This window comes from Austrofundulus limnaeus, unplaced genomic scaffold (genome assembly GCF_001266775.1).
Source record: "Austrofundulus limnaeus strain Quisiro unplaced genomic scaffold, Austrofundulus_limnaeus-1.0 Scaffold316, whole genome shotgun sequence".
In the NCBI taxonomy this organism is placed as follows: domain Eukaryota; kingdom Metazoa; phylum Chordata; class Actinopteri; order Cyprinodontiformes; family Rivulidae; genus Austrofundulus; species Austrofundulus limnaeus.
Genome location: NW_013952718.1, coordinates 431,040 through 451,742, shown reverse-complemented (window position 1 = coordinate 451,742; position 20,703 = coordinate 431,040). Strand labels below are relative to the sequence as shown.

At 37.7% G+C, this 20,703-nt stretch overlaps 1 protein-coding gene across 1 annotated transcript; it reads right to left on the bottom strand.

The window, feature by feature from the left end:
• Positions 1 to 40: 40 nt before the first annotated feature.
• On the bottom strand, positions 41 to 20,344 carry man2b1 (mannosidase, alpha, class 2B, member 1). The gene is made up of 23 exons (XM_014022044.1): positions 20,205 to 20,344; positions 19,832 to 19,934; positions 15,656 to 15,829; positions 15,381 to 15,574; positions 13,374 to 13,506; positions 13,148 to 13,293; positions 12,865 to 13,064; positions 12,650 to 12,770; positions 10,977 to 11,055; positions 10,714 to 10,823; positions 9,663 to 9,770; positions 9,399 to 9,515; positions 8,082 to 8,264; positions 7,846 to 7,943; positions 7,617 to 7,734; positions 6,477 to 6,595; positions 6,228 to 6,329; positions 5,387 to 5,474; positions 5,092 to 5,172; positions 4,624 to 4,848; positions 3,264 to 3,413; positions 2,664 to 2,766; positions 41 to 1,080 (listed from the first exon to the last, which is right to left on the bottom strand). The coding sequence occupies exons 1-23, from the start codon at positions 20,328 to 20,330 to the stop codon at positions 977 to 979; spliced, it is 2,982 nt and encodes a 993-aa protein (XP_013877498.1). The 5' UTR covers positions 20,331 to 20,344; the 3' UTR covers positions 41 to 976.
• Positions 20,345 to 20,703: the final 359 nt, after the last annotated feature.

Sequence of the window (20,703 nt, the reverse complement as noted above, 5' to 3'; positions counted from 1 at the left end):
GTAGAGGATGTGGATTAATAAGAACATACAAGTATCAAAATAAGAATGACCAATTTATTAGATTCTTTGAAAGATTTGTTTACAAATGCATGAAAGCAAATATACAAGAGATATATTTATTGTACAAATTGGCACCAATTAAAGTAAAAAAAATAGATTTTATCTATTAGCTGTAGAGACAGGAATACCTTTAAAATGGTAACAAGTGTGCAATGGTGTGGGTGTTTCATAATGTAGCGGGTGGGGGATCAATAAGCGTGAGATTTAACATGGTCCAATCCCCCCCCCTCCTCCTTTCACCCGACCGAACGTTTTATTCAGTAAAAGTTTACCAGTCAGTTCAGTGGCTTCTAGTATCTTGTGCTGAAATTTGCCTTCATTAAAATGCAGATATTCACTGGTAATGTCAACATAAAGACCCAACTAATTTCTTCCTACAGGCCTTAGTTAGGATCCAGCATGAGATTCTGGTGATATAACCCAGAGCAGATCAGTTTTCATTATATTAACACAAAAAAGTGTGAGTTAAGTAAAAGCTATCTGCTCTTAAAATAATAGCTTTTTGCTAAAAAATTRGCAAATCATTTTGTTAATTTCATACAGGCTAAAATAATATAGAGATGTGATAATTATGGACTAAAAGCCACAGAGAGCCAGAAGCCATTAAATATTTACTCTTTATCCTACATCAAAAGGTACTAGAGAGTAGTGTTACTTTTTGCTCTGTGGGACCCCAAAGTAAAAACAAATCCTTTCAGGGTCTGAGAAGTCATTTAAAGAGCATAAATCAACACAGCAGACTACAGTGGCTTTAAATCAAAATGACTTTTTTAAAAACGAGCATCTCTTAAAATTCCTATGCTTGTTCAGCAGTATATAAACACCTTAAAAAAATTTAAACATTGTTCAGGTTTGCATAGGTGGTGTTTCAGTCTTCGGTTGCTAACCAAGACTGTAACTTGAAGCAGGTGGTTGGTTATTTACGGCTGACTCTGAGGAGGAAAGTTCGGATCTCCATTGGCCTTAAGGTCACCTCCCACACAGAGGGGTCTTCAAACTGCTTCAGCATGGGCGTCTCTTCTGAAAAATCAAATACAGCACGTCACAATGAATACCCAAAACAGCCACTTTAGCTAGCACGGAAACAAACCAGGAATATTCAGCAATAAACAGCAATAAGAAATGACAGAATGAGTCTTGTGGAGCACTAAAACACCCTGTAGTTTACACAATAAAGCTGCAAAGTATAAAAAAAATGTTTTTGGGACTTGTCCTTGTTTAATTAGCACCTAGAGGAATTCTGTCTGCTCAGCACAGTTAACAGTAATGGTGCAGTGAATACAACCCCTGTAGAAAATAAAAAGGTGCCAGTGAATTTCTGTATTCACTTYCCTCAGTTTGCTCTTAAAGCTGGATACAAACACTAAAACTAGCAGCCAAGTCGTTTAAGAAGTAACTGGTAAGCTGCTGATTGGATGAACTGTGAAACATTTGTCTTGGTCCACTGGTTTCCATTTAAACACCAACTTCAGGAGTCTTTGTTTTTAAGTGTTGAGGTTTAAATTTACTTTACRTATAGTAAAGTAAAGTATTAGGGCCACACAAGATTTTTAAATATTTTTATGGGATTGAAGTCGTAATTTTATGAGGAAAAAAAAGCCATAATCATGACGCATCTATTTCCCGTTCCTCATTTCCTCCTTATTTTCTTCACACCTGTTGTGTACAGCCATGTGTCTGTGTTTATAAAGTAGTCTGTGATGACCTGGATCACTGTTAGATTAATATGCTTTCATCCAAATTAGCTGCATGACGACGTAATCGTCAATGCATCCAATAATTACAATACGACTTCAGTTTATAGTCGTTTGCACAATTTCCAAGTCCTGCTGCTGATAATTTGATGCTTATGTGCTAAAAGATTAACTATTTATTTTAAGCAATAAAGACGAACTTGACAAGTTGCTCAACATTCCTCATTTTAATCCCTAGAAGATGCAAAAATTCATTTCGATTTTGCTTCCCATAAGGTGTAAAACACTACATTTTACTGGAAAATTTGCGTTTCATAGAAAAATGCTTAACGCAGCTAAAAAAGCTGAAACTAGCCTAATATGTTTAAAAAATTTGCTGAAAGTATAAAGAAACAGAAAGAGCATATGGTTTTATTAATAAAGCAGTAAGAAGCTGATATCAAACAGGTGAGACTAGCTAAAAAAACAGAAAACAGCTGAAATGAGCACAAATGGTGAAATCAGAACAGCAGCAGAAAAGGTCAGAATGATAGCTAAAAAAAAACCTAAAAGAAGTCAAACAGAAGCTGAAGGAAACTGAAATAAAGGATTTTTTTAAAAAAGCAGAAACATAACAAAAAGTTAAAAATTAGCTATTCCGCAAAATTTTTGATCAGGATATGTCTTTTAACCTCCACATTAAAAATGTTATCAGGACCAACTTCTTCCACCTGCTTATATCACTAAAATTAGAAACGTCCAAAAACGATGCAGAAAAACTGATCTGTGCATTTATCATGTCTAGGCCGAACTACTGTTACTTATTATTTGGGTGTCCCGTTAAAAAAAACAAAACAAAACAAAAAAAAAACAGTATCACATCACATCAGCATGCTGCCAACTGATTTCCTGACAGGTACAGATGTCTACCTTTCTGAGGAGCCCAGCTGAAATGCTTCATCTCATCTTTCCACTGATTGGCCGATAGGTTCAACTCAGAAACACCCAGAACATCCAGAGTAGAAAACAACTTCTGCACAAATAGAAAAAAACAATTCAGCTATGTAATTATATATTCTATTTTATTGTCCCCCATCGCCAAGGCAGGGACTTAGAAATGCTCTCTGTCCATCTGTTACAATTTCAGAAAAATGTAAGTTGCACAGAGAAAGGCTAAAATACACCAAACTTGGTTTGAGTCATCCCACGTGGTCATATGACATCATAGGTGTGGCCTAATTAGACATGATGTCGCTGACATGCGGTTGGCTCCAAATCACGTATATTTTCCAATCTGAACCACATTGTGTGCATTGTAAGTGAGACCTGCTTAACACGACTGGAGTCCATCCATCTGTTCACCTGATGAGATTATTTAAATAATGAAGGCCTGTGACGATTCCAACAAAACTGTCACTACTGAATGGCGACGGGAGACATCGATTTTTATCTTGAATGTAAAATGAGTGAGTATGCAGTCATTTTAAATTATACTTGCAGAAAGTGTCGTGTTTTTTTCAAGTGTCTGACCTGGAGGTTGATGGTGACGGGATGCGAGTTCACTTTACTTTCCCAACTCTGGAACTGATGCTCCAGTCTCAGCAGGACCGACTCTTCATCCCACTGACTGAATGTCAGGAGGTGAACAGCAGGGGGCAGCGCAGCCTGAAGGCCAGAGAACTGAGAAGAAAAACAAATAAATAAACAAATAAATAAACAAACAGCTTGAAATGACTCTGGGGTCAATTTGATACATTTGCATTAAAACTTAAGACCAAGACTAAGTTTTGACTAATCTGTAGAAAGAAGTGCAGCTAAACTGAGAACATGTCAAGATATTTTAGTCATGTTTTCTTGATTTCTGAGAAGCAATTGGCTAATAAGAGTTTGTTCACAAGCACATAAATCTTAACAGGAGAGAGTTCATATTGGAGAAGAGAACTGACAGTCAGGTGTTAACTCACCAGAATACTCTGTATTTATCCTTAAGGATGAAGATAAGCAATAAATTGTTTTTGTAAAGACAAGACCTATTAAAACTTACCGTATTTATTCATGTACTGTATAATATGATCGCCCCCCCCTTTTGAGCTTAAAAAAATTAATTCTCAAACTACCTCCAATTTCATACAGACTTCAAGATTTTTCAGCCTTTGCAGTCATTTTACATAACAGTAAAATGATCATTGGACTGTTCATTTTATTTTAACAACATATGTACTAAACGGTATTTTGACAACAAATATATATCAGCCGTATCAGCATCATATGAATTCTGGCATTTTACACATAGTCCACCAGGATGCGCCAACACAAAAGTCAGAGACTTCACATGAATTTTGGACCATCTTGTGGGGGAAAGGCAGATTACTCTGGTGGGGAAATTTTTTTTCAGGGATAYGAACTTTTTTAGAACACCGGTAGACGGCAGCCATTACAGACGAACATGTGTTTGTTGTTGTTCCAGGAGCGGCCTGGTCACACGCTAATGTCATTAATTCGTTATCATTACTAAAGGTACAGGAATACCCCACCCCTTTTTTTTTTTTTTTTTACACATCATGTTGCCTGCCTGGATCTGTTACTATCTCGCTCTGAAGCATGGAGGAGTGTCAACGGTAAGCTCGTTTCAACTACGTTTTACGACGTGGTCTCATTTCGGGACTCAATTTAGTGAATGAAGCCGATATTTCAGTTAAAATACACAAGTAAAAATATTTATCAGAGTATAGTACTACCCCCCCAACTTTATGGATGATTTTATGGATTTAATTTTACGTATTATACTTGAATAAATACAGTAAATACATATATACTAATAAGCATTTATCCCCCCCGTACATAAAGGAACTTAGTCGGGGTGTCTTCAGGACAATCCCCTCTCATTTACCTCCAGTCGAGCATTTGGACTCAGATCTCCATCAGTAAACGTCAACAGCGGCTGGAAAACGACCTGCTGGGCCAGGGGCCGGTGTGTGTCTGCAGCGCTGGCTGGATGGTCGAGAGACAGGAGGAGGCGACCGCGGACCACCAACCCCTCCGGGAAAATTTCAGAAGCCTCATTAAGAGGCTCACCAACACCACGGTAGTCATCATACAGCAGCCGGCGATGGAGCTGAGGGGGAAGAAAGTCTCTTCTACTCAGTGCTTTCTACTCATTACATCTCACTAAAATAGCTGGCATGACTAGTAAAACAGTAGAATTATTGGTCTATATTTAAAGTTTTATGTTTTTAAGTGTTCACTGTGATCCAGAACTGTTGCGATCTGTTTGGACTCCCTCAAGTCTACATCAGTGGCCATTTTTTTAAAAAGAATATTTGAGTTTTTAGTTAATCTAACTGTATTCACATCTTACCATGATCTCCAGAGAACCATTCTGTAGGCTGCTTCCTCCTTGTGAACGATCCGTCACCACTGTGAGTTGGTTCATGTCATCCTGAATACACATTAAAGTTATAAACCTTAACAAATAAGATAAATCCAATATTATTTGTAGGTTCTAATGGTCTGATGGTTTGTAGGTCTAGCTGCCATTTCCAGAATAAAAAACAAACAAACAACTTGAATCTAAATCTAAAACCTAGAGGTTATAATTTGAGTAGTTTCTCTAACTGGCAGCAGTTTGTGGTTCCAGTGGAAAGCTCACCCACCTTTAGAAATGCACGAGAGTTGATAGGGTAGTAGTTTCCAGCAATGGGCTCGGTCTGCTTCAGCTGCCAGGTTGGTCGGAAGTCCTTCCTGTTAGAAACAGAACCCACAGAGTTTAAAGGAAAACTCTTTACTATACTGTACTTTATTTTGTACGATTACATCCACCAGATTCTACAAATGTCTAAAACATAGATTATTCATTCAGATTATTGAGATCCATTTTTCCATATCTTGTTCCGTAAGTTTTGTGCCATTTTAACTGTTTCTATTTCAGAACATTCAGCTCCTTCAGGACACTCCAGCTACGACTTCTGGTATTTCAGCAACATATACTTTGAGATATTTAGCTTTGTTCGCTATATTCTTTTCACTGAAAATGAATGGAGCCRTTTTAAACATCCTTAAAATGTTTGAAAATGTTCATAAATCTTCACTGTACTTTTTCTTTAGTTTCAGCTTCCTTTAGCTTCTATTTTGCTGATTCGAGCCTTTTTTGCCATCCTTCTGCCTCTGTTCTTCTAATTGTAACTTTTTGTGCTTCTTACACCTGCTTCCTGCTACTTTCAGCTGTTTTCTGTGTTTTTAGCTACTTTTTAGCTAATTTGAGCCTTTTTTTTCCCCAGCTGATGTCACCTTTGTGTGATAAATTCATCTTCTCACTGCTTAATTCCGAGAACGTGCTGTTTCTGTTTCTTTGTGTTAATTTCAGCTACTACTCACCCCTGATTTTTAGGCTAGTTTCAGCTTTTTTTTTTAGCTATTCAGCAAATATCTGTCAACATTCAGCATCCACACTGCCTTTTTAAATGCCAATTCTCTGGTTTCAGMTGCTTAACTTACCTCCTCTGCAGCATTTCTCTGCCGTTGGAGTCTGTGTAGAAAATCTCAGAGGTTTTAATGTCGGTGTCCAGGCGAGTGATCACTTCTTTCCCTCGCTTGTCCCTAATAGAGAGTACCACCATGAGACCAAGTTGTGCGTTTTAAAAAAAAATGTATACAAATATGTTAATATCCAAAAAAAAAAAGCCTATGTATCACTACAGCTTCTGATCATTTTTCCACACATATTAGTGACACAGTCATGCTCACAATACAGGCAGAGGTCCGACGGTCCACTCCAGCTCCAGAGCTTTGCTGTCAGCGTAGAGACGAACCACCTGAGACACCCAGGGAGAAAACCACTGCCTGACCTCCTGCACCACTGACGTCTGGGGTAGAAGAAGTAAAGAATACATTTCTCTTATAGTTTCATAACCAATATTTTAATGTGAAGTAAAACAGTTGTGACGTCGCTCACTTTCTATCAAGGTTATAATAGTTTTGGATTTTTCATTATAGTTTAGTTTTATTTCGTTTTGACTTTTTTCTTTTAATTCAGTTAGTTTTAATTAGTTTCTACAGTGGATTTGCTAGTTTTTATTTGTTATTATTGCATTTTTAATGCTTAGTTTTAGTTTCGTTTTTATTAGTTCTAGTATTAGGTTTTTATAGTTTGAATAAACATTTGCCTATGCAACCTCAAGCTTGTGTGTTAACTACGTAACCACCAGCTATTTGGTCACTAGTTAAAGCAGTCTATTATAGCAACACCTTCCTAAAATAATTAACTCAATTTTGCCAACTAAGGACTTGGGTGATTATTATTATTATTAGGACGATGACAATTGTTTTCTCCAACCTGGTGCTACCTGTTGCTTGTTTTTCACAGGAGCTACTGAGAGAAGCTAGCGTGTCAAGATAGTCACAGTTAGCCATCTTGGTGTGAGCTTAATTCATGCAGTTTTTCCCTTGAGAAGTATTCCACCTGTTTTATCACCTGTTTCCACTACAAGACATTTGCTTTGATTTTTCTCGCAGTCATATTTAAAGAAATCACAAAKTGTACTTTGCCGTTTCCTCTCAACTTTTGTTGTCGTCATTTGGCAGTCGATGCTGAGCAGCAGACTGTAAACAAGTGTTTTACAGACCACAGCTAATGTGAAACTACTTTATTTAAAAAATAAAAAGATCCACATGGCTCAAAGAACATTGATAAACACTAAAACTAAGGATATTCTATCTATAATTTCAGTTAGTTTTAGTTAGTTTTGTAAAAACAATACAGTTTTAGTTATTGTTTTTTCATTTTATTACAGTTTTTATTTATTTCAGTTAACTAAAATGTTTTTTTCAGTTTCAGTTTTCATTATTTGGTTAGTTTTAATTAACTATAATAACCCTGCTCTCTACCTGCAAGCTCTGCACCTTGGCCACCTTGCTGATGACGATGGGTGTGGAGGAGTTGGGTCTGAAAATGTAGGCACCGGACGTCTGAGAGCTCTCACTGTTGCCAACGCTGGCGTTATACCTGAAATATTAAGCAGCCAAATGTTAACAGTCACTGGCAGGTGTTTGGCTTGAAGATTAAAACCAGCCTGCTTGTGTTAGAACTCTGCGTGTGGTGAGAAAACCAACTGACCAGTAGAAGTTCTGGGTCAGTTTGATGGTCTGTTTGGTTTCCAGGTTGCTGAGGCTGCTTAGGAGGCCGGTGTCGGGGTCAAAGGTCACTTTCAGGTACTGAAGAACATGGAAACAGATACTTCTCAAACAAGCACACAAATGCCATTCCCTTTATTCTCTGTTTTTTTAAGTAAATTTTTGGCAAAACTACCCATTTCTCCAAACATATGAGATGAACAATGGAGGTATACAGACCTTGTTTTGGATCCCTGTGGGGGCACCGCTTCGTGGGGGAAATAATGGGGGGGCATCCTGAATCGCAGACACGAAGTACGTGCTGTAGCCCAGAGGAGGAGCTTGAACCTGGAACACCAGCTCGTTCATGGCGAAGCCGCGATTCCGCCTCACTTCCTGGGTGGATCTGGACACTGGGACCACCTTCAAACACAAAYGGAGGTGCAGAAATGACTTGAGGAAAATACGTTTTTATATAATAAATAACTGCAAGATTGTAGCCAAAGAGACAGAGCAACATAATTACTGTAAGTTACTTAGAAATGAGTGACAAATATTTCTGCAGAATTGTAGAATACAGATTTTTTAAAGGGGACCTATTATGCAAAATTCACTTTTTAAAGGTTTTTTTTTTACTCACTTTGGGTATGTACTTCTTAAAAAAACAGTCCTAGGACCAAAAAAAAATGCACCCAGGGGCATATTTACTGTAAGTAAATGTATTTTTAATGCATATTAATGACAAGTTTTATACTTCCGTTATTTTGTGATGTCACAAGCCGTACGACAACCCACCGGAACCTGTGTTCAGCCCCTTACCAAGCAAACTCCGGGTGAGACACCTCCTCCTCTGTATAAAAAGCCATCATGGTGTTGTTGTGCAATGCGCAGCTCTTTTCACAACAAGCCTCCTATAGGGCAATGGGTAGAGCATTGGACCAAACGGTGGGAGACCAGGGTTGGTGACTGGCACAGACACAAATTATTTTCATTCGTTATGAACACGTTTTCTCATGTACCTCTATTGTTTAGCTTATTAAAGCCTTGTTAAAGTCCATTTGTTCTGAGTTTCTGAGGTATTTTGACCGCTGCTGCTCCCTGCTCTGGTAAAAGAGAGCAGAGCAGAGGAGGAGGAGAAAAAAAAAAAAGAAGTGCATCCATGACTCTGCCTCTGTGTCTGACTCAGGGTCTATATACGGTTGTACAAYGGAGCATCTGCTATTTTTAGCCATGCTAACGTAAACGCTAGCTCTGGAGGGCGGAGTTAATGTCAACAGATTTTTGGAAGGCGTTACCAACAGAGCTCATTACCATAAACAGCTCTTCTGAACGGAAGTCAGAGCAGGCAGTTTATTATCTGAGAATTATTTTGTGCATTAAATTGAATGAACATGGTCTGGATAGCCCACASACATACCATAAAAATTTCTAGGACCCATAATTGGTCTCCTTTAACAAACTAAAAAGGGTCCAAACATTTTAAAATATAGCTCCAAAGTAAAGTAAGAAACCTTTAAATGAATTCAGTGTGAGTACTTGATGACTCCACATACAAACCTGAGAGTCCACAGGTTTGCCTTTAGCATCTGCTACTCTGTACGCTGTTCCATTGACTGGCAGCCTGATGGGCCAGCTGAGYGGCTGAGCGAGGGAGTTGTACACACTGACTGAGAACTGAACGAGACAGAAACAGGCAGGCTGACGTCAACAMTGAGAAAGGATCTGTTCACACCACAGATTAAATCAAAAAGAAGATAACCYTTTGTTTACGATGTGGTGTTTTCTGATCTAATTAKTAACTCMGTGTGCATTTTGTCCCACCTTTTTGCTGGACTCTGTGAGAGGACACACGCTGATGTTGAGGTTGTCGCAGTAGATTCTTTCAGCTGAGGAGCCACTGAGCGAAGCCAGACTGTTACTGACCAACACCTGACAGACAGAACAAATAAAAAAACAGAAGTGATAAATCAAACTGCATTAATCAAAGATGGATGAGGAAAAGATCACATYGAAGTCACTTTGATGAACAGGGTTCCAACAGCTCAAAGAAAATTTTATCTAAGATGTTTTAAGACCTTTTTAATGCCACTTGAAAGGAAATTTAAGACCAACTTCACAATAAATACAAAAACAGTGACAATTTTACCTACATATTTATTTTAACAAAACAACTAGCTGTGAGGAGGCATTCTGTAAATTTAAAATAATAAATTAATTTTACCAATGATTTTAATATTTGAGACAAATTACAGTCATCCTAATTTACAATGCAACATTTTTAAGAACCTCGAAAGGCTGATTTAAAACATTTTAAGGCCTTATTTTTGGATTGATGAATTCAATGACTTTTAAGACTTTTTAAGGACCTGCAGGAACCCTGATAAACCTGTAAGCAATGGTCTAAAACAAACCGACTTTGGAAAAATACTATCCCATATTAAAGCTTAATAATGAGAGGGTTTCATATAGCACAACATTAGGGGTGTAAGAAAATATCGATACACTAAAATATCACATTTCATTTCCTGATACTGTATCGATTGTCAAAAGGGATGTATTGATTTTTAATGAAGGCTTAATGGATGGATGTTGTAATGCAGTTCTCACTGTTTAGTGTTTTTCTGATAGTGTTTTTCTGATTGCATAAAAATAAACTGAATTTAATCAGTTTATGCACGTAATGGATGGGGTGCCCTTTTAAATTAGAATCATTAAGGGAAAAAGTTTCACCTTGCTAACATTATCGCAATACATCATATCGTGACCCCCGTGTCGTGATATGTATCATTTCAGCAATTTCTTGGTAATACACAGCTCTATATAGTAGTAGCTAAAACTTTTGTAATTTCATGTTTTGTGAATCTTAAAATACCTGACAATGTTGCCAGCCATTGGCTAACATCTTGGCGTAGTTGTTGGCAACATGTTGTTTCTCTGTACCAGACACAGCATCATGGTGCTGGGCTACAGCCATGGCTTTCCCTGCAAATCGGCACAAACACACAGTTGTCAGTCATCACTCTGGTTCTCAGTGAGATTTATTATCGTCAGCGCCAATATAAGTTTAATTATAATAAAATACTCCTCTGAACTACTTTTCTTAGTGCACACAGGGTCGTGATGTCAAAATCTTACTCAAAGTCTCGCTGTCCCCCTTTCCAAAAGGTCCCTTCCTGGAAGCTGGACCAGCAAGCACCTCCAGTTGGTTACATGTCTGTTTAAAGAGAAAGAGACAAAACCTTAAATTTCACAGAAATATGAATGTAGAAAAGTGACCCACAATGATATTTTCTATATTATCTCAAGAGTTCTCTGCAATAAAGAGAGTTTTCCCCCAACACACACACACACACACACAATAATAATTTGCAAAGTGTTTTGAAAGTTTTTTTTTTTTAACTTGCCTCATTTGTAGTCATACATAAATCACCTCTCAATGGGCCTCATGCAAGAACCGTTCGTATGAACAGATTTGTTCTTAAGTTGTGCGTACGAGTGATTTAGGAGAATTTGTGGCATTCACCAATGTTTTCGTATTCTAAGATTTTTTTCAGATACGAACAAAATTCACGACTGGTCCAGACCTGTCGTATATTTTACCAGCAGTCAGTCTGCTGTTATCCAGACGTATTTTCTTCACTAATGACTTTATATTTCATTAGTTTGAAAATAAATCACACTCCCTAATTGTTTAAATTAAATTAAATAGGCTTTTAATACTGTTGTATAACACTACAATATTAATTAATTACACTTAAATTAAAAATTTGACCAAAGGAAAACCGGAGCAGGACTAGAGAGAGAGAGAGATGAATATGATTTAGATTTTTATTTCTGACTGTGTACGACCCACAGGAGACAATATTAACAGCAGTCGTCTTTTCATTCCTTGGCTAAAAATGACATTTTTTTTCTGGATCTCTGAGAGCAGAACTTTAATCTCCAAACTCAAAGTTTTTCATTTTTTAACTTTGCGATGTCATTTATGAATGAACACTTCCTGGTATGTGGGGCAGGAAATGTAGCCTTATATGGTGTTTTTGGGGTGGTAATTATGAAAATCACCTATCCCCGAGCACGAGCACCTGATACACACTCATCAGTTTAAGCTGCTCATTTACACACTTTTCCTGAAGATAGAAGAGTTTGTTGAATCTGACGTGACATGTTCGTACGAACATTTCGTACGAACAAAAGTAAGAGAAATTTAGGATAAGAATACGAACATGTTCTTGCAAGAGGCTCATGGTTTTATTTAAATAGGGTGAAAAATAAATATGGGAGTATTTTATTTTTTTAAAACATTAAAAAAGCATAAAAATTGCGATTAAAAACCTAAGATTTTTTTACCTTTATTGAAGGTACCAAACTGGTCCATTTTGTACAGAATGACAATGCTGAGATATTTCTTTACTAAATCCTCTGTAAGTTTGCTCTAATTTATTTTAGCAGAATGAATCTTCACACAGGTAATGTCCACCTGTGGATATATGGCTTTTCAAGAGTTTTTAAGCTTATTCATTATATCTTTAAAAGGGTTATTTACTTTATTATGCAAAAAAAAAAAAGTATTATTTAGTTTCATCCCCACCATCTCTGAAACAGAACAGCGTTGACACTTTAGCTTCTGATGAAACCTCCTAAGTGTTAGCTTTATTTTGATACCAAGATTATTCAAGTACAGTTTGTAAAAGATGAGACATACTGAATTACGTTTCGGCAYGTTATTTCAAGCGCAAACTTGGGTGTGAAGAGGTTTTATCCTACGTGATAAAAATTCTCAGCAGAGGGAATGAAGCTCAGATCACCTGAAGGTTGCTGTTCGTTATCCTCTCGTAACGCTTCAGAGCCGGGCGGCTTGTGAAGTAGCCGGTCCAGAAGTTGTGAGCGTCGTCTGCGTAGGGGAAGAAATCATCTTCCTTCAAAGGCCTGGACAGAGATGATGATTGATTGACTGATTGATTGATTGATTCTGGCTACAGCCTCTACACTGCAGCTGGGCTGCTGGAAGCGCTGCTGGTACCAGGTGAGGTTGGCTCGGTGCAGCTCTTGGAGGTAGCAGGATGGAGTAGAGTACAGCACGTTCACCATGCTCCCGTTTGCCTGCTGAGCGTTGACGTAGTGGATCAGCTTGTCCAGGTTCTTGTACCACAGGATGGCATTCTCATATTGGAAGTCTGAGCCCATGGTCATGATGATGTGGTTGGTTTTATACACCATTGCCTGAAGAAAGAGGTAAAAATAATGCTTATGATGACTATAATGTAACCACAGACACTGTTATGGCTCTGAGATAAATGCCAAACCTGACTGTTGGCAGCATGAAGAAAGCGCTGCACCACATCGTCCACATTATAGTCATCTAGATCTGGATCGTCTCTGATTGGTGCGTCGCTGCAGAGCTGGTCCCAACAGAACCCCTCAGGAGGGTTGTAGCCATTGGGAAGGATTCCTGTTTAAAACATACCGGGGTGACAACTGGTCTTGATGTGATCCATCACTGGACAAACACAGCACAGATGGTTCTGGTACCAGTGAAGAGGTCGGCCATCGGTGGCGTGAGGCTTTCGGAGGCTCGCCACAGAAGCTCCTGCTCCTTCTCAGCCATCCTGCGACCTCGGTCCTGGTAGTCCACACGGCCGAAGAAGAGGCCGTCATATCCCATCTATAAGACACAAAGATGTGGGCGGAGCCGAATACTACCAACAGTACTGATAGAACCTGCTTTTTTCCCCCCAGAATGCATGGAAAGTGTGCATCWGTGAAAAGAGCCATAAAATCACTTAAAACAGGAAAGAACCTGCAGAAAAAAAAACTCACATAAGAGAAGCTGGTTTGACTCCTAAAAACACAATAATGGGGGTCTTTTTTCCCCTCCAAACAGTTAGCTTCACCTGTAAATCAGTGGATTCATTTGTGTCTTGTACCTCTTCTCTATTCACTCCAAATCAGAAAATAAGTTTTATTTATTCCTGGAAGTTTCCACAGGCTTAATCAAGGATTTAGTTGTATTATTATATTTTTCCTACTTATAGATTTTTTTTGCTAACATCTGTTAACTGAGAATTTTTTGAAGTAACTCACAGACATGACATCTTATAATTACGTAAAAACTAACAGCTTCATACAGGAGAAGACTCTTTAACAATTCAAACATTTTTTCCCCCCCTAATACTGTGATGCAAGTTCAAAATGATGAAACACATCTGCAGACTGATCAAAATTCATCTTGGGTCAGAAATGTAAATGTTCCACAATTATTTTTTTCTTTTTTTTTTTGTGTATGTATGTTTGTTTATGTCTCAGCTCTCGTCTGTAGCCACGTTCTGGTTCTGATACCCACATCCTCAGCTCTAACTTGGCCCTCTTGAACAGTTTCTCCATAAAATCATATTTGCAATATGTCAATAAATAAATAAATAAATAAATAAATAAATAAATAAATAAATAAAAGACACACAAAGCTAAGAACCCTGTTGAACTGTAAAAAAATACATTTGACAACAATGTGTTTGAATCAACGTGTAAAATATTTGTGCCAGTCAACGTACAATTCCCTCAGACTACACGTTTGTTTTTCTTTAAAATGAGACATTCCCTATAATAAAGTGTGGCATGCATGCATGCATAAATAAAATAAAATAAATAAAATAAATAAAATTTCCTCGGAGTAAAGTAAGCAGTGATTGGTCGAATTGACGAGTCGAGGAAGTTATTGTGAACATGTAACGATAATTTATTGACTGTACTTCTGGTTTAAAACAGAACAATACATTTATTGACATTAAATTTGGTGCAGCTAGCACCTTCCTGTTTGAATTTATGACTTCTGATAATTAATATTCATATTACAAATGGCAAATCATCACTCACGCGGGTCAGGGCTCTTTTGACTGAGCCAAATTGTTCCACGTCTCTCCACATGTGCGGTGTTCAGATTTTGTGCTGTTACCACCTTCCTGTCTTGAGTCATGACTATAAAATTAATATTTACAAAATCTAGCATCTGAACTGTTATATTTCTCCCCAGCTGCCTACTCAAACCCCGCCCACACATCAATCCGACCAATCACAGTTTACCTAAACTACACCCACACTCAAGAAGGTCGCACTTAGTGACTGCAGAGAGCCTTAGTTGGTTTGTGCACATTTGATCATATTTACACACAGAAAACCTAATATCCTAACTTTGTTCTGAATGTGGAACAAAAACAGAGAAAATTCTGAGAGATAAACATCTAAGCGTGCCAATATGTCAGGCTACTTGTCTAAAAAATAAAATAAATGAAAGAGAGCGCTCCTTATCCATTATTATTATTATTTAGTGCACAAAAGTGGAAATCGGTTTGTTATCCAAATGTTCATTTTGGTTCAGTAAACTAAAAACAACCAAAAATGTTTTTTTTTGTTTTTTTTCTTTTTACATTTGCTTCAGAAGAAAAAAATGTGTGCAATAACCAAATAAATATTACTGAAATATAGCAACACATACATGATTTTACTTATTATTCATTGTGTGTAGCTAAACAGTTTTGCTACCTGTGCAAACATGGAGGCGTGTTCACGAGCGTGGCCAAAGGGGTCGATGTGCCAGGCAACACGAGGACGACCACACACTCCGAAAGTCTCATTGAGGAACCTCAGGCCTAAGGTCATCTGGTCGATGACGGCGCTGTAGTGGGTGGTGGCCTCGTCGCTCATACACCAGCCGCCGTTCACAAACTCCAGCCGGCCTGGAAGATCAGGACTTGAGTCAGGAAGTGATCCAAAACTCAAGAGTGAAATCAGCTGCGTGTGCAGCACCGGTCACGCACCTTCGTCGACCAGCTGCCTGACCGTCTGCTGCGTGCTGGAGCTCTGCTGCTTCCACCAGCGGTAGAAGAAGGCCGTCTCGACGTAGATGAACCTCCTGTCGGGATTCTTCAACAGCTGATCCACCACCGAGTCCAGGATGTACTGAACCCCAGCGTGCTGGATGTCATTACGGTCTGGACTCAAAACAGGCAAAAGTAAAGTTGGGACGTAAAAATATTATCAGATGAAAAGATGAAGCCTTGATTTGGTGTCGACAGGAAACGGAAACTTGATCTCAGCTGATACAACCCTGGCAGATTGTCTTAAAGATTTATGAAAAAACAAATAAAAAAAATACTCAAAGAATTTTCTACTTATTTTTCTCAACTATTCAGCTGCTGTTATAAGATTAACACACACTTTTTTTAAACATAATAATTCAACGAGAATCTAAAGGAAAACCTACAAAACTTAAACGTACAATCCAACCAAAATAAAAACCAGTTGAAGTGATACTGTCTTAAATTGTCCTTACCTTTATAACAAAAACTGTTTATGGGTAAACAATTTATTAAATATTAATTTATTAAATATGTGTTATTAAATATTTGTTCAACTATTTGTCAATTTTTTCAGATATCTTAGGCAAAAATACAAATATATTTAGTTTACATATTTTAAATTTCAGAATACTTAAAAGCCCTTTGGTTTTACAAAACGCCACAATTAATTTTCTTTTATAAAATCTGCAATTCATTTATTTAATGACAACTTTTGAAAAAAAGTGGCATTTTTGCCCCTTTGCATGCCCAAATTCAGTTTAAGACATTTTTGAAATGTTTCAGGCTGGAGGTTTGGCTGCTGCAACCTGCAGCTGCAAAAACAAGGCAGATGTTCATGCAGGCAAGCATAACTGCAGTGCATTGCATGAAAAAAACTGAGCTAGAAAATTAAAATAAAAAATAAAAAAGTAAGATTTGTGATTTTAAACAAAATTCAATTTAGTTGTTTTTAGATTAAAGGTAAAAATGGAGTGATTTTACAGCACCTCTCTAAAGTGAAAGTGGTGCACCACATAAGTGGCTAATATTAAAAAAATGGAGGAATAGAGATGAAAACAAAATAAATAAAAAAACATAACTGGTGATAAATGAATAATCATAAAATGTATTTAAATGTGTTTTAATGGGTCAATTGTTCCAAAAGAAACAAAAGTGTAGTTAAACTGAGTGGGTGTTAAAGGTAGCCTTAGAAACAATTCTAACAAAAGGCAAAACATTTATTTTGGTGATGCCAGTAAACATGACCAAGAAATTCTAAAAGTCTTTAAAAAAATAAGTAAAATCCAACCAAAAAAAATGTGTGGCTGACTTTTTTCCCCCAGCAAGACCCGAGGGCTAAATAATCCAACTCAAAACAAGATGACGTGTTGATCACACAGTTTACCATAAAAAATAAAAATATAAAAAAAGGTGCTGAGAAAGCAGCTAGTCACACCGTCGTGGTAAAACTTGTACAGCTGTAAAAACTGCTGACAAACAGGAAAAAAAGGAATCTAAATGAAACAGTTTCAAAGGCTGTACTTTACTGGAACGGTGCAAACTTTGCCCTTCAGAAGCCTAAAACAAAAATTATTTGTAGAGTTAAAAAATAAAGTTGCTCATTTTAAAGCACTTATCTGGAGGAAACCTGCTCAGCAATCTTTAAACCAAACAAAGATTAGGAGGCTCAAATTAAATTTCCTTTATCTTCACTCAAAGTTGTGCAACTAATTTCAGAATTTGAAGCTGGAAACAGGGTATTTTCTTAAAAGGGACAAATCTGGTATTACGTTTTATGCAAGTGCAAAAAAAAAAAGTACTTTGTGAATTTGTTTTAATGCCTAATAACGAATGTGGAGGTAAGTACATAGAAACTGAAGCRGCTTTTTTTAAAACTTTACCCTCCTGCAAAACTGCATTCATTTTAACAGGAATGCAATCAGCATTTAAATAAATTTGCTCTACATATGCTGCGCTAACCTTAGCTGTTCGGGCAATGCAAATCCATATAATACACAAATGTAAAATAGTTACTCTGTGCTTTTATAGGACTGTTATCATCAGCTGAATATAAACACTGACAACCATGTCTTTGGGAGTGACGTGTTGTAAGTGGGATGACCTTTCAGGTCATAGTTTCTCATTGACTATCAACACTACGTGAGAAAAAGACCGTCCCAAACTACAGCGGGTAAAATAAGTATTGAACACGTCAGCATTTATCTCAGTAAATATATTACTAGAGGTGCTAATGACAAGAAATTTTCACCAGATGCCGGTAACAACCCAAGTGATCCATACATACAAAGAAATCAAACCATAAATGTCCAGAAATGAAGTTATTTGTAATAATGTGGAATGGCACAGGGAAAAAGTATTGAACACACTTACTGAAATTTATCTAATACTTTGTACAAAAGCCTTTGTTGTCAATGACAGCTTCAAGACGCCTCCTGTATGGAGAAACTAGTGGCATGCATTGCTCAGGTGTGATTTTGGCCCATTCTTCCACACAAACAGTCTTCAAATCTTGAAGGTTTCGTGGACCTCTTCTATGAACTCTGATCTTTAGTTCTTTCCATAGATTTTCTGTTGGATTCAGGTCAGGTGATTGGCTGGGCCATTCCAGCAGCTTTAGTTTCTTTCTCTGAAACCAACTGAGAGTTTCCTTGGCTTTGTGTTTGGGCTCATTGTCTTGCTGAAATGTCCAGSCACGTTTCATCTTCATCATCCTGGTAGATGGAAGCAGATTTTTATCAAGAATGTCTCTGTACATTTTTTCATTCATCCTTCCTTCAATTATTTGAAGTTTGCCAGTACCATATGCTGAAAAACAGCCCCACACCATGATGTTCCCACCTYCAAACTTCACTGTTGGTATGGTGTTTTTGGGCTGATGTGCAGTGCCATTTGACCTCCAAACATGATGTGTATTCTGACATCCAAACAGTTCAATGTTGGTCTCATCTGACCAGACTATATTCTCCCAGTATTTCACAGGCTTGTTTAAATGTTGTGCAGCAAACTTTAAAGGAGCTTCAACATGCTGTTTCTTCAGTAGTGGAGTCTTGCGTGGTGAGCGTGCATACAGGCCATGGTGGTTCAGTGCATTACTTATTGTTTTCTTTGAAACAATCGTACCTGCTAATTCCAGGTCTTTCTGAAGCTCTCCACAAGTGGTCCTTGACTCTTGGACGACTCTTCTGATAATTCTTTTCACTCCTCTGTCAGAAATGTTGTGAGGAGCACCTGGTCGTGGTCGGTTTATGGTGAAATAATGTTCTTTCCACTTCTGAATTATGGCCCCAACAGTGCTCACTGGAACCTTCAGAAGTTTAGACATTCTTCTGTAACCGATGCCATCATTATGCTTTGCAACAATAAGGTTGTGAAGGTCTTGAGAGAGCTCTTTACTTTTACCCATCATCAGATGGTTCTTGTGTGATACCTGGCCATCATTTGGGACTGAACCAGCTGATATTAACTTGCACTGACAAGGGGCAGGCTTGGTTTCTAATTACTGAGAGAGTTCAGCTGGTGTCTTGGCTTTCCATGCCTTTTTACACCTCCCTTTCTTCATGTGTTCAATACTTTTTCCCTGTGCCATTCCACATTATTACAAATAACTTCATTTCTGGACAYTTATGGTTTGATTTCTTTRTATGTATGGATCACTTGGGTTGTTACCGACAACTGGTGAAAATTTCATGTCATTAGCACCTCTAGTAATATATTTACTGAGAAAAATGGTGACGTTTTCAATACTTATTTTACCAGCTGTATGTAATGAGCGATACGCTATCTCACGTCGTTGGAGTATAGTGAACACGTCAAAAATAAATACAATAAACAAGACATGACATTTTTAATACATTGGTTAAGTTTCACCTTTGAAATTTGCTGTAAATTAATGATTTTCCATCCATTTTTTTAAAAACTAAAACTTCATACAGCTTAAATAAATGTTTGTGATAAAACCCACCAACAATTGATACATTTCATCAGGTGGGTATGAATCTGACAGTAAGATTTTACCTTAGTGTGTCATTTTGTAAATGCACAGCAATGCCAAATGAAAGAAAACTAGAAGCACAGAATTGTTCAAGAAAAGTAAATTCAGTGAGGTTATGTCATGTGATAAAGAAGAGGTCTGACCTCCATAGAAGTACTGGTCCACAGTCTTGAGCCAGCCAACATCGTCATGTGTGTGAGGAACCAGGTGAACATTCAGCATGTTGGCTTTGGTGGAGTGACATGACTACACGGGCACATAAACACATTTTATGACAAAAAATAAAAAAGACTAAATAAAAGCACCCTTTTCTCCTGGTTAACACTGCTTTGATTTATACATTTTTACAGACTCAGCACTGTTTAATGACTACGAAGGCTTTTCTAAAAGGCTGTTACAAAGGAGGGAAGCCCCCTCAGTAAAACTTCCGCTTAAATTGCCAGCGCACAAAACTAAAATTAGCAACTTTAGCTATGATAAACAAACATTAAAACACTAAGCAGGATGGCAGCTAACCTGGTATCCGCAGGTGGTTGGATCTTTCTCCTGCTGGTTTATCGGTAAACCAAAAGCCCCGCTGAAGATAAACAACAGAGCCACCGCTAAACACCGGGACCTGGCCGCCATGTTGCAGACTGACATCAAATCATATGACATCTGTTTATAAGAGCATGGTCACGTGTTTTCAATTTCACGTGGCGGGGAAAAATTTGTTTAACTTTACCCCGAGTCATGACTCTCAGGCACAGGTGACGCAGTAACAAAGAGTTTAGATTGAACAAGATGAGTCGCTGCAAACCAGGCAGAAACATGTCTTGAAATACACATTTTTAACAAGATGAAAATAAAACTATGCACGTCTGTATGGGGTTCCATTTGTGCCATAAATATGTTATTAAGCCTTAATCTGTTGTTAAAGCTCGTGTTGACACATAAGGTTGTTTTGTTCCATCTATACAACTGTACAAATGTGCCAAAACCATGCCTATTCGTCAAAACTTACAACATTTTGTTG